This window comes from Callorhinus ursinus, unplaced genomic scaffold, assembly GCF_003265705.2.
Source record: "Callorhinus ursinus isolate GAN/ISIS: 27379988/994484 unplaced genomic scaffold, GSC_fseal_2.0 scaffold4, whole genome shotgun sequence".
NCBI classification, from domain to species: Eukaryota; Metazoa; Chordata; class Mammalia; order Carnivora; family Otariidae; genus Callorhinus; species Callorhinus ursinus.
The window spans coordinates 39,305,028-39,319,950 of record NW_027397066.1 but is presented as its reverse complement, the minus strand read 5'-3'; the positions used below and the strand labels follow the sequence as shown (position 1 = coordinate 39,319,950).

Below are 14,923 nucleotides of genomic sequence, written 5' to 3'. Positions count from 1 at the left end.
GCCAACTTGACAATGTTATGCCTTTTCCAGTAAATGGATTTTACATAATTACACTTCGTCCAGAGGCTTTTAATCAGGCTCCTTATCAACAAAGTTTCCTCGAAGCCCTCAGATGCTTTAAATTGAGAAGTGGTTCCAGAGCTGTTTTAATATTTCACCCCAGTCCTTATTACGAATCTATCTGCATGTACATCACTTCTTGGTCAAGTAATTAAGTTTAATTGAGTAATGACTCTTAATAAGGCATGGAGTCTTCGGTGGGTCTGGGCAAATTCACCAACACACTTGCTTACCTCTCATGACTCCTGCAAACAGAGAGGGAACAGGGAGCCTTTCTGCCAAGTTCCCCTAAACCCCGTTTATCCTGGGAAGCTTTCCGTGCCATTCTTGCTCCACCTTGTCCCTCTGGGCTCTTAGCGCTTTTTAAGACCACTATCCTATCCTCATGTTATACTGGCAGGAAATGTGTCTTTCTTCCTATAAAGATTGTAGAGTGCCTTGATGGCAGGGACTATATTTTTCATTATATTACATTTTAAGTGCCTAGGAGAGTTCCTGACACTGCCCCACCGACCCCCCCCCTCCACCCGCAAATCCTTTCCTTCTTTCTGGCGCTGCGCTAGGTACAGACTTTGAGATCAAGAAATAAAGCCCCATTTCTCAAAAATTTCTGAATTAGGGGTACCTGGGTGGCTCAGTCAGTTAAGCATCTGACTCTTGGTTTTGGCTTAGGTCACGATCTCAGGGTCACAAGATCGAGCCCCACGTCTGGCTCTGTACTCAGCCCAGAGTCTGCTTAAGATTTTTCCCCCTCCCTTTTCTTTTGCCCCTCCCCCTGTGTGCACTCTCTCTCGCTAAAATAAATAAATAAATAAAATCTTAAAAAAAATCACTGAATTATGTGGGGGATGCAAGTAAGTAAAGAATACAGTAGAGGGCAATGAGTGTGTGGTAGGAATATGCCTAAGATGCTATGGTGCTCAGCAGAGAGTCCTGCTGGGAATGGGAGGGGGAGAGTGGTTGGCCCGGAAGGCTCCCCAGAGGAGGTGATTGTTTGTGCTGAGTCCTACAGGCCAAGGAGGCATTCACCTGGTGGAGAAGATGGGATAGGATCATTCCAGGCGGCATGTGTATGCACCTGGCAGCTAGAACCATGACTACATTTGAGGGGTGATTACAGGTGTGTCAAGAAGAGGAGATAAGAGCTAACAGGGCCCACAAAGGCATGTCATTCTTAAATATTTATTGTCACCAAGGAAATACCAGTGATGAGATAGTCTTTGGTGCTGAGGCTGGAAGGTTAGGCTGTGGTTGGAGTATGAGACAACCTTGGATGCCAAGCTAACAGGTTAGTATTTCGTCTCATTAGCCACGAGGGCCTAACGAGAGCTCAGCCTCCTCTTGCCCTGAAATCTTGTCGCTTTATATTTAAATCCACTGATCAACAATCAAATGTATAAAGACATAATCTAATTGTCTATTTGAGCAAATTCATTGATTTTTTTAAATGGCTGTGAAGATGAGGGAATATATTCATTAAGACGTAATGAATAAATCAGAAGACAAAAGGCGTAAAAGGAAACATAAAAGAGAGTGGCTTTCAGATAGGTTGGGCCGAGGGAAAAAGCAAAGAAAGACTTGCTCCAACACGCACACTGGGCACTGGTCTAGCAGCTGCCTGTACGGAAATGATTCTTGGCTTGGCAGTTCTTTAACCAAATTATTTATCTTCTGATGGAAGTTATATATTGTTTGTGTTCTAGTCTTAGTTATTTTTTAAAAAGAAGGTAAGATTTCAATTTTGTAAGTTTTGAAGAAATTGTTTTACACATGGAATTTACTATATATGTATGTACCTGTATGTGTGTTTTCTTGTTAGGTCAATGTGAACCAATTACATTGGAACTCTGCATGAATTTACCCTACAACCATACCAATTATCCAAATTACCTTGGCCACAGGACTCAAAAGGAAGCATCCATCAGCTGGGAGTCTTCTCTTTTCCCTGCGCTTGTTCAGACGAATTGTTACAAATACCTCATGTTCTTTGCTTGCACCATTTTGGTACCAAAGTGTGATGTGAACACAAGCCAGCAGATCCCACCCTGCAGGTAATACAATGAGGTCCCCCCAAGCATCCTCATTTTCGCCTCAGGGAGAACCGAGGGATCAGAGACTTAGTTTGAGTTTAGACAAAGTCCATATTGCTAAGGAGCTCTGTATATAAAAAATAATGTGTTTAAAAGGTAAAGAAGTAGGAATTCTAAAATGAATATTTGAGTTAGGATTCATTACTGGAGTACCACACAAGGGAGGTATGAACTGCCTTTGATAAATAGTTCACATACTTAATTTTTTTAAAAGATTTTATTTATTTATTTAATGGAGAGACAGAGAGGGCAGGCACAAGCAGGGGGAGCCGAAGGCAGAGGGAGAGGGAGAAGCATGCTCCCTGCCGAGCAAGGAGCCCAATGTGGGACTTGATCCCAGGACCCTGAGATCATGACCTGAGCCAAAGGCAGACGCTTAACCGACTGAGCCACCCAGGCGCCCCAGTAGTTCACATACTTTAATCAAATAAAATCATGTTTCACTTTGGTGGATCAAGAAGCGTTCTAAAATGTGAGTTAGGCGACGAAGGGGTATATCTGCTTTTCTCTCTGGCAACACTGATTTTTTAAAATGCTGACTTTTTATAGCACTCAAAAGTTAGAGACGTTACATAAGCCGCGGACTGCAGCTTGGACAAGGGATGGACATCACTGACGTTTTTCTACCTGCTTAGATGAAACGAGGGGCAGCATTTCAAGCCTGCAGCTTGGATTTAGGATGAGAGATATCCTACTTCAGGTTAAGAGTACTACTCCGGAGCCCACCGTCTGGTCTGAGTCCTGGCTCTTTTGTGGCTGCCTTGTGGCCTGGGACAGATTTCTCAGTCCCTCTCAGTCTCAGTTCTTCGGCTCTGTCTATAAAATCAAGACAGGGGGCGCCTGGGGGGCTCAGTCGGTTAAGCATCTGCCTTCGGCTCAGGTCATGATCCGGGGGTCCTGGGTTCGAGCCCCACGTCGGGCTCCCTGCTCAGGCGAGAGTCTTCTCCTCCCTCTCCTTCTGCTGCTTCCCTGCTTGTGCTCTCTCTGGCAAATAAATAAATAAAAAATAAAATCAAGACAGTAACAGTGGTTGGGTTGAGTCGTTGGGAGGGTAAAGGAGTGTGCATAAATGTCAAGGCTTCTGGCTGTAAGCTCAGCGCCCAAGAGCACTGATGGTAGGAGAGGAACACTACTGCTTAGTGGAAGTTTGGGCTCTTCTCTGCCACGTGTTGGGGTGTAGGCAGAGAATGTACAGGACGAGATAGCTGTCGCCGAAGTGGTTAGCTGCAGTCTTTATGCTGTTTTCCCTCAAGGGGTGAATATACAGATGTCCTTGTCTAAGTGTCAGCAGTAACTACGGGAACCATATATTGGGATCAGAAGTCACTTGGAGCTTTAAGAAAAAGCAGTAATACTGATATAGTGGACAGATGGGAAAACAGTAAATTAAATACCAAATATCAAATGGATGACAAGGAAGGGGCATCTCTAGAGGACAGGAAACAATAAAATTTCAAAATGAGTTGGGGAACTGAACAAATTATACAAACAGATTAAAAGTTAATGTTGCCTTGTGCAAACATATTTCTGAAAACTTCTGTAAAATGCCTTTTAAAGTATCGCTAAGAAAACATCTACTCATTTTATGTTGAAAAGTTATTTCTAAATTTTATTCCACTTTGGCTAAGCAAGGTCAAGGATAGTGAATAATAATTTGTTATAATACTTAACAAATGCTTGCATCGATTTTCTTTTCACGTGTATAAAAAAATTTCCCTAATGGAGTATTCTCTGGAACAAATGTACATCCACCTATGATTTATAATTTCAGGGCTTATGTTTCACATTAAAATGCCCAAGATGAGACTGACCCTGAGACATTATTCATCAACATTTTAGTGAACTCCCTTTAGATACTTTAGTTCTATTTCTTTAGTTTACATGTACATCTTTCATTTTCAGTGGCTCTTGAAATGAGTTTTACATTTTGATATTGGCTTATAAGAATTTTTTAAATATTCTGACAGGAATAATAATATACTCGTGTGTTCATGAAGCAATGTTGCTTTTGCCATGCGTGTTTATGGGTCTTAACATTTAGTTTTTAAGTTATGAGTCTGAAAAATCTAACATTATTGAGCCCTTACAATGTGTTAAATATTTTAGGGTAGTGCTGCTGTCTTGCCCTCAAAATATCCTGTTGGGGGAGGCCCCTACCATCAGGGCCGTTGCTGGTGGCTGAGCGCCACATGGGTTAGGATGAGAACAGTGACCCCTGCCGTTTGCAGCGCGGCGCATTGTCTTATTTTTATCGTATTACCTCACTGTATTCTTTTCATGTATTATTGTATTATTTCCATTTTATAGAAAAAATAGGAAGTGGTAGAGTCAGGCACTATACAGTGCTCTGTATAAATTAGGTATCCTATGGCAAATTTAAAATTGCGGCAATTAAATTATACACATTTTTTCTAAATCTGCAACAAAACTATTCAGTCTAACAGAGAGTTATTGAACACTATTGAACATCCTGTTTTTGCAAAACTAATATGGGAACGCCATGGCTTTGTCTTTGCCTGAGTTCTGAGGCTAAACCAGCATCGAGTTATGCTCTGTCTTATGCAGACTTTTTTTTTTTAAACAGAGAGAGAGAGGGGGGCAAACCATAAGAGACTTTTTTTTTAAGATTTTATTTATTTATTTGACAGAGAGAGAGAGAGAGAGATAGCAAAAGAGGGAACACAAGCAGGGGGAGTGGGAGAGGGAGAAGCAAGCTTCCCACTGAGCAAGGAGCCCAACATGGGGCTTGATCCCTGGACCCTGGGATTGTGATCTGAGCCAAAGGCAGACACTTAATAAGTGAGCCACCCAGGCTCCCCTCTATCTTATGCAGACTTAATGTAGCTAGAGCTTTCTCTGAAACGTTCCCTATTTTATTGTTAACCCTTCCCTACCAGTTTCTAGCCAGACTGGAGCTGACCTTTCTGGAAGGGCTGCCCCATTTTATCAAGAGAGAGAGACAGACAGTGAACTTTGTTAAAATGAATAGCTTAAAGTTTAAAACTTTTGAAGATAAATAACATATTTGAAAGGAAATAAAAAAATTGTCTAGGAACTTATTTTGGTTAATTTACTTTTTTTTTTTAACTATGTAACTCATTTCTTGGTAATTTATGGAGGCAAAACCATTTTTCCCTCATAGGAAGTAAAGAAAGACACGTTGATACCTCACTTTAAAAATATGCTTTTTGTAAATGAGATGACACACATGAAAGAAAACACAATGTTTAGTCTATCTTTTCTTTATAAAAGGAACAAACACTTTATTTTAACCAACTTGAGCTCAGTAGAGATGGGATTGGGAGAAGTACCAAACTTTTCAACACTACCGGTCTAAGCTGAAGTGATGATGGCCATGTCTTAGGTAAGTCAGGTTGGCACATGAAATAGCTCCCGTGGCTGGTCCCCAGAGGGAGAGACCTCTCAAGTGGACGCTACTGTATAGATTCCATGACCCTTGGTGGCAGACTATCCAAACTGATGTTGAGAACTTCCTGGCTTGGAATAAAAGCATTGGAGAATGTGTCTGCTTGAAAGACAGAGAATGAGAACGGTAAAGTTCCGAGGAGAATCTGTTTCCTGGATGTTGTTCAGGGGTGTAAACTTGCAATTAGTAGGTATAAAGGTCTTGGAGATCTTAGGCACCATATGGTGCATATAGACGAGATTGTCTTGTAATCATCGAACTTGCTAAGAGTCTAGATCTTAATTATTCCAACCACAAAAGAGAAATGATAATAACGTGATAGAGATTCTATCTCTACATGACAATCACATTATAATAGAGAAATGTATCAAATCAACATGTTTTGCCCTTAAATTTACATCGTGTTATGTGTGAAATATATTTCAATAGAAAACACACACAACAAATTTCTATTTCTATTTCTGTAATGAAGTTTCTCTTAGTGAAAGTATGTTGCTGGCATGCATGTCCTTTGTGGAGAGAGGTATTACTCATTTTGTTTTCCCAAATATCAATTATGTATCTGTGCATCTCTCTATATATTGGTATATACACACACCGGATACACAGAGAGACCCACACTCACACAGAATTAAAACCCTACATATATTCCTAACATACTATCTCAGGTGTAGCTATTTCTGCCTCCCACATTTTATCTTTCTTGCTCTCTTAGAGCACTGTGTGAGCACTCCAAAGAACACTGTGAGTCTGTGCTTGGGATCGTGGGCCTACAGTGGCCTGAAGACACAGACTGCAATCAATTTCCAGAGGAAAATTCAGACAACCAAACCTGCCTAATGCCCAATGAAGCTGTGGAAGGTTAATTTTTAAATCAATTACTATGGGCTATCTAACATGGATGACTCTATCAGCTACCTTCTCAAGGTTCTATGTTAGTGTTCTTATTGTGTTCTAGTTGTCAATCAGGCTGCATGGGTGAGTGAATCTGTGAACTTGGTTACATTGCAAACCTTGGTGCTCATCTGTTAGACACTGTCTTCATTTTAAAAATAAATTGCAGAGATGTATTTAATTTTCAGGTATTTATCTTAACCATACTCAACTCATAGAGCCCATTATATGTGCATGTTGCTTTTATACTAAGGGATCCTAAGGGTAGTGGTGAGCATCAAGCCCTGGTTACTTCAAACTTAAAGCATTTAGAGACCTTGGCAACATAGGATCATCAGGTAGAGAAATGGAATCAGGGACCTGCCCACCATGATGGAAGGATTAGAGCAGGAAACAATTTTGGCACATTAAGGGCAGCTGGGTAGTTAGAAGTCTTGGCTCCATGGGCTACTTCAGGCTCTGGCGGTCCATTGAATGGACATGGTTGTCCTTTTGGGAAGGTAGTTAAATACTGGAAAACCTAACAACACTAAACAGCTGACTGGAGAGATGATGCCAAGGATGAAGGAGAAAGATCCTGATAAGCAAATGGGGAGAGCCAAGTTAACTTTGGTTGGTTCAGCTTTGCGGAAGACCATCTTATCTTCAAGAATAGCCCCTTGACAATAGCCCACACGTAGATAGATAAATGAGCTGATGGCTCCAGGCTTTCTGTCTAATGAAAATAACATGACTCATTCCTTTGAACAGAATGCTCACCTAGTCACTTCAAGTGTGGCTCTGGGCGGTGTGTTCTGGCTACCAGAAGATGTGATGGCCAGGCTGACTGTGATGATGACAGTGATGAAGAAAACTGTGGTATGTGTGAAATGACACTTTTCTTGAACATACCAGAATGCCTGGTTAGGATAAAGGACTGTATATAAAAATGTCAGCTGTTTACTAATGGTCATAAGTGGTGATGAGGATTGAATGCTAATGTATTTACTTTTTTTAAGATTTTTTTATTGTTATGTTAATCACCATACATTACATCATTAGTTTTTGATGTAGTGTTCCATGATTCATTGTTTGTGCATAACACCCAGTGTTCCATGAAGAACGTGCCCTCTTTAATACCCATCACCAGGCTAACCCATCCCCCCACCCCCCTCCCCTCTAGAACCCTCAGTTTGTTTTTCAGAGTCCATCGTCTCTCATGGTTCGTCTCCCCCTCTGACTTACTCCCCTTCAATCTTCCCCTCCTGCTATCTTCTTCTTCTTCTTTTTTTTTTTTTTTACCAAATGACAAGGTATGAAGCAATAGGTGTTTTTCCTGTTAACTCTGTTGATTTTCCCTAAGTTATACTTCTGTTTATAACCTTGATGATATATGTGCAAATCCTTGGTAAAACGAGAAGCACTTCACAAATGTAAGGGATTATTTTTATTATTAGAGATACAGAGCAGTTGTCACCTGTCTAAAAGTCAGAACGATAGTGTCTTTGCATATGATTTCCATGTTGTTAAGTAGGCATCTAGATACATAAAGACAGAGTTCAGGCTCCAACATTCAAATTTAATTGGAATTCATTTTCATGCCCTCTCTGATTTTTGTCTCTGTCAGCAAAGGATAAAACTCTTTCTGACGTTTCTGCACTGAGTTCCAAAATTACCAATGGAAAGGCCAGAAATGCCAATGGTAATTTGAGTGGAGCTAATTCCCATTTTATTTTCCTGCAAACCTCTGTACTTGTAACCTCAGAATGTGTCAGGGAATAGAAAACCGGCAATGCTCTTTACTAAGTGATATTCTGGAATAAAGCAAAATGATTGAAAGGCTATCCAAAGAATAGTTTGGTTATGATCATTTACCTTGTTCTGCTTACAAGTGAATTGACACTCTTTGTCTTTAAAAGCACAAAGGGCAATACATCTTTTGAAATAGTTTTATTCTTTTGGCCTTTGAGGTATGAAATATTTCCTTGCTTCCCAAAATGAATTTTCCATAGTAGACATTGCCCTTCTGGTTTAGACAAAATGTCACAAGCAATAAACCAAAGTCCTATCAGTTGCTTTAAGTATGGACAAGTGCATCCTCTAGAAAATTAGACCTGTCAGAATGATGGTACAATGGCCAGGGGTAATTTTGTTAGAGAAGAACATCCAGTATTTTGAGAAGGTACTGTTGTTTGCTTGTTTGTGGTCCTAATGTAGAGAAATAAATCCAAACTCATTGAATATTCCTATATAAATGACTTACTGAGAATCTATTGGATTTGTTTGCTAAACTATGACTGCAATGGGTGATGGTATTCTGAGATGCAATTTAAAATGGATTATCTTTGATAGTTTAAAGAGATTACATGGTACTCTACTGTGGTGGCGAGGCCTAAATCTGTGATAGGGGACTAAATATTTGATAAATGTAAAAACTTAGTTTTAAATGGCCTGAGTCTTTGAATATATTCTGCAAAAAGAAATGCAAAGCACTATAGGGTTTAAATGATCCTACAGTGTCAGGTTTCTAGTTGAGCTATTGAGTTTTTATCAAGACTTCATTCACACAATTAAAGGCACAGCAGAATGATAGAGTCGGTGGTCTAATCCCTATCAACTCAGTGTACTGGTGGCACTACTGAGAGAGAGCTCTAGTTAAGGAAAGTTAAGAGTGGGAGAGAAATTAATTCATTTGGAGTTACATTAATTGCTCCAACAGTATTCACTTATGAGAAAACTCTCACTGAGTTTTTCAAAGTGACTGATGATAGAGATTTTACATATATTTACCGTTGGGATATATGCACACATTTGAATGGGCATGTCCAGTGCTCTGGGAGAATGAGACACTTAAAAAGCAAATGAAGAAGTTACACTGAAGAGGGCCTAATGAAGGACTATTGGGAAATCATCCCGTTCCCACTTGTCATTTTCTGTTGTCCCTCTATTCCCATGGGCATGCATGGTACCATCTGGTGATGCGAACACCAGCCCCACAGAAGCTGAGTTTCAGCCCAAGCTTCACATGTTTCTGATTTATTCTGTCCATTGTGGAGTTTAATGCATTTAAAGACTTGGACTTCACTGAATAATGTGATAATTAACTATTCACTCTCACACACTGCAGATCCTCCAGAACTTCTAAAAACAGTATGAGGTTTTCCTCTTAAAAACAATACTTGTTTCATTTATCTCTAAAATAATTGATGTGTTGGAAATTTATTTTGTATTTCTCTGGCAAATCTGCAGGAGGAAAACATGGTAGCCCAAGCACACCGTTTATAAATATGCTTTTAAGATACAGATTTCCCCTGCTATCTGAAAGTAGAGCATTCCGACGAAAACGTTCACAAGACAAAATTGTGTAAAGTGAAGAAGCAATTACCATTATGTGGTAATGTGGAAAAAATTTTGACTGTTCCCAGGCCCTAAAAATATCCTTCCTTAGGCTTTTCTAATACCTACTACACATCTTGCTATTGGATGTACAAAATAAGTCGAGATAAAGCAGAGTTGCCCACAAAGATCAAAACTATGGTGGCTTGATGTTGAGATGCTGTAGTTCCCCGGAAAGGCGCCTGGGGGCGCTACTCGCTGCTCAGGGTGCACGCTGCCTGTGTAAAGCCTCACTGCCAAGCAAATGCTGAAGCTATTTTCCTTCGCTGTTTTTCGTAAAAGCGAAAAGCTTCTTTGACTTTCATTCGGTTAGAGAAAATAGTTACTAACGTAGGTCTTCCGTAAAAGCGAAGTGGCATGATGCGAACTTGCGAAAAGTGGGGAAGAGCTGTATATGCATTAGCCCTTAGCAATGGGCAATGTTGCTCTGAAGGGTCTCCTGCTTTTGTGGTACATTTTTGGTGTTGAGGTTGTTTTGATGGTGTGATCACTAATGTAAACAACCGCTGAAAACACTGTCGGTGTTTACAGAAATGTTTTCGGCAAGTATCTGGAAGAATTGCACAAACCGGAACACATCGTTCCAGCATCGCTTCATGGGAGGGAAACCTGAAAAATGGGAGCGATTTACAGGGTCATCGCTGTGTCAGGACAGAAGCACTTTGTCGTCTTAGAAAAGGTTGATGGCTTGTCATTCATTGAACGTATATGCTCTTTGGATGGAGCTGTGTGTAAAACTAGCAACCTGATGACAAGTTGATTTTCAACGTAACATTTTCCAAGCACTGATACCTAAGCAGTGAAGGAAAAGGTGAAGATCCGGTCAGAGACGTGAACAGGAATGGTATCAAAGAAAGACAGCTGAAATAACAACGGGTTACGTTTCTGGGCTTTGCCTTCATGCAGAGATTGGAGTTGGTGAGACCGAGGTTCGATTTTGCTCAGCCTGGGTCCACGATTTGGGTGGGCTACCAGCAGAAGCAAGGTGGAACCTGGGCCGTGGTGTGAGCAGCGAGTCTTCTCAATGCAGGCAGTTAAAGGAAAATATAGCGAAGACAGTTTCATTATATTTACTAGAGAAATAAGACCCTTTATTACATAAACACAGCATCACAATTACTAATTGATCACTATTCTATATAAAAGGGTATATACCATACGGAGAAAGATAGACAGTACAAATCCCCAAGTGTCATTAAGTGCCTTTCTGTTTATCTGCAAATGATTAAAAATCATTTCATCATCTATCTTTGATGTCCTCTAAGGCTCCAGTAAAATAAAATCTTTAAATATAACCTTTTCTTGGGATCAAAGCACCTTTAGGCTGTTCAAAGCCTCTGACTCTGATATTTGTGGGCTGTACAGCTTGATTTTAAAAGTTTTCCAAAAGACCTTTTTTTCTAACCATTTGGACCCTTGAAGGTATTTGTATAACTTCTCACAGAGGATGGCTTACGTGGCATTTTTAGCCAATAGTAGTCTCCATGACTAGATTCCTCTTTGCTTGTGGAAAACCCTGACTTTGCTCTGACTAGTCCCTGTCATGTCAGATACCCACAAATGTGCTTTCGAGGTGAATCTTCAAGATGGATCTCTAATCACTCAGTAGGGTTTCATTTTTCCATGTTAAGGAAGGGACATTCTCCTTCCCTTGAGGTATTTTGCTACTCGGTTAATTGCTTTGCTATCTTATTTGGCATCTTGGGCCGGCAGCCTGAAATGGCAGGGAGGGCTCTGTGTAGACCTAGCCTTGGATTTAAATCTCAACTCAGCACGCAGAGGCTGTGTGACTTTTGGCCAGTCACGTACTCTGGGCCTCAGTTTTCTCACCTGTAAAATGTCGAGAGCGCTCAGTTTATCCTCCCAAGCTTGGAATGCTTATAACAGGCTTTATTTATTCCTCAGAAGGTAATAACTAAGCACCCATCAGCTACGGTGCTAGGATATCCAGGAAAGGACTCCCCTCAAAGGTCACCCAGGGGTCTCCCTGGGGGGGAGGAGTCCTCTCTTGCTTGGTCTGGTCTCTGGCAGACCAAGGCCTTGGGTATGGCAGAAGAGAGCAGGCTGGCCTGTCGTGTCTGAAGCAAGAGCCGGGCAGAATCCCTGGTTCCCGTAGTAGACACGGGCAGCCGGGTGGTGTTTCATCCTGAAGGTAGTGCTTATCTGGGGGTACAGGTCCCCATCTCCAGGATTAGTCATTGAAGGGGACCCCCCAGCCTGTAGTTTAAAGCCCTCTCCACCACCCCATCCTGCCTCCTCATTGGGTCCTAGGCCAGCGCATGTTGAAGAGGATGATATGGGGATGTCACCCCTAAACGGGAGGAGTGGGGAGGGGCTGCTGAGGAATTGGGAGCTCTGTGGTCTGTGCTGGTGTTGCTGCCCCTGACGGTCAGAACGGAGACGCGTGGGGAGGCAGGTCCTCTGTTGGGGCTGCTGTAGGTCTGCTGCTGATCCTTGAGATTGGGGCTCCATCTCCCAGGGTTGCATGCTTTGGAGGGGCCTTCCCACCCGCTAGGCCCGAGCCTCACTGCTGCAGCTCCTGTTGTGCACCCAAGATGGCTAGATCCAGACTGTTCCAGCCTCAGCCAGTCCAGGACCCAGATTCATCTTGCCCCTTGCTCTTCTGACCCGCTCCTCCCTGAAGATACTTATTTCATGAAGCTCAAATTAGCAGACCTAATGAGCATACCTCCTCACCTGGTATTTGCCTGAGAGATTTTTCCAGGACAAGAAGCATCAACTTTAGGATGGTTTGCTGCCTTTACCTATGATGACAACTTTTTTGGTAGAGAAAAAAGGGTGCCCCAGCTCAGGTGGAACCTGCCTCTGGTCGGGGGAGGCTGAGGGATGGAGTAAGTGAAGAACCCAGCACAAAGCTTAGCACACTTAGTGTGAAGAAATATCTGGTTTGTCTGGGACTGCAGGCGGTTCATGGAATGAGGGACAGTTAGTGCTGAGAATAGGCAGATCCCGGGCAAGCTGGGGTGAGGTGGTCACTTTAGCAACACACCGTGGGTATTGTCATTATCTCTGAGCTGGAGTGGTTGTGATTCTGACTTAAACAACTATTTGGTGTCATAAGGGCAGCTGCGTTAAATACCCCACCCCATTCATACCTGTCTTTAATTTTTAGTGGAGTCATACTCTTTTCATTTTAAAGCATACATTTAAAACAGAATTGCACCAAAGATGTCACTTTAAAGGGACAGTTTATGTATTCCTTCACGTAATAATAATGCTGCCTTCCATGTGACTAATGTCTTGACCTCTTCATCTTACTTCATTTATGTTCACCCTAACTCCACAGAAGAGGTATTAGGACACACGAGTTTTTATTAGAAAAGAGAAGATCCAGGAGGGTAAGTTAATGTTTGTAGAGGACTCGTTTAATCTGTAGAGCGACCCTATGTAGCAAGCATTATTATTACTATTTTAGAGCTATGGAAACCGAGGTTCAGAGAAGTTAAGTAACTATCCAAGGTTGCACAGCTAGTGAAATCGGAGCTAGGATTCAAATTCAGGTATCTGACTCTAAGGCTGTCCTTCCCTTGCTTTCTACCCCTCATGCACATGGTTCATTCTCATTTTACAGAGGACTGCAGCTAAGCACTTGCACCTGGATCCCAAATGGATCTTTCTCTATAAGGCTGTGATTTGGAAACATTTATTTATTTTCTCTAAATCTCAGTTTCCTCACTTGTAAAATACTGATCATAATACTGACATTGTGGCATTATTATAAGAATTAAAACTAATATTTATAATGTGGCTATATAGTGGATAGAGAATATTATCTTATTATTATTATTACTGAGGATGCAGGTCTTAACTTATGTCCCAGGAAATCTACTTTTATGGTTTTTCATCAGCTCATTCCAAAGGTCCAAGTTCTCCAGACTTTTAGGAAGGGTAGCACGTGAATAATCAGAAAGACTCATGTTGTTTTCTCTCTTTCTTTACTAACAAGTGGTATGGTTTGTCACAAGACTGTTACTGATGTCTGTATCTGCTGCTAGATGAGACTCCAAATAATATCCCCATGAGTTCCGGGAATAGATATCTCTGGGCCTAAGAGTATTCCAGATGTACAGCTAGTGAAACACTCTCACTGTTTATTTCCTATATTTTTGAATGGTGAGACACTTTCAATCTAATTTTAGCTCATAATAAAAATTTCTAGTGACCTATTTTGATAACTATTTTCTTTTTTTAATTTTTAAAAAAGATTTTATTTATTTATTTGGCAGACAGAGACACAGCGAGAGAGGGAACACAAGCAGGGGGAGTGGGAGAGGGAGAAGTAGGCTTTCCACTGAAAGGGAGCCCAATGTGGGGCTTGATCCCAGGACCCCGGGATCATGACCTGAGCCGGAGGCAGATGCTTAACAACTGAGCCACTCAGGCGCCCTTGATAACTATTTTCAGTGAGAATTTTGAAAAAAACAGATTTTTTTCTTATAATGGGTTCCAAGAAACATGAGTCAATCATCTACAAAATTTCTCTGAATTATTTGTAGTAGGTCAAATGGGAAATAGCATTTTTTAAGAAACACCTTATTTGATCACTGCTTTGCATTTCACTCACCTTAAACTGAACGATCTTTTCCCGGGAAGGGAAGAGACTTTTGGTTCCTTACATGAAAGGAAGTTCCATTTAAAATACACGTGTGTTGAAGGCCTGTCGAGCGCTAGCCGCTGTTGTAGCATGGGGGGAGGGGAAAGGAACCCAAAAATGAATGCCATGAGGACTCTTCTTCATGCACCTTGCAGCCTGGTAAGGACCATGGATCCCACTGGAATGACGAGAACACATTAGACTCTTGGCATGTTTTACATTCACAGATGTGTGAAATGCACTGCAGTTGATTCAAGTGGCATTTATTAAGTTCATTGCAAGTTCTTGCTATTTCATAGGCAACTTACAGTTCAAGCTTATAGTCCTGATCTCATGCAAATTACATTAATTTCTCATATTAATTAACAAAGTTGATCTCCTTAGATCTCTTAGACTATGTTACTGAAGTGACAGCTTTTGTACCTGGCTCTTAAATTAGTTTTGTAGGTATTTGGCAGAGGA

At 41.2% G+C, this 14,923-nt stretch overlaps 1 protein-coding gene across 9 annotated transcripts in view; it reads left to right on the top strand.

Moving 5' to 3' along the window:
• The window catches only part of CORIN (corin, serine peptidase), a 239,852-nt gene that overhangs the window by 179,615 nt on the left and 45,314 nt on the right, over window positions 1-14,923 (top strand). For all 9 annotated transcript variants that reach the window (XM_073891620.1, XM_025887485.2, XM_073891619.1 and 6 more), the window contains 3 exons: window positions 1,880-2,111; window positions 6,293-6,438; window positions 7,222-7,329. In XM_073891620.1, coding sequence (XP_073747721.1) covers window positions 1,880-2,111; window positions 6,293-6,438; window positions 7,222-7,329 — 486 coding nt within the window. The remainder of the gene's footprint in view (window positions 1-1,879; window positions 2,112-6,292; window positions 6,439-7,221; window positions 7,330-14,923) is intronic.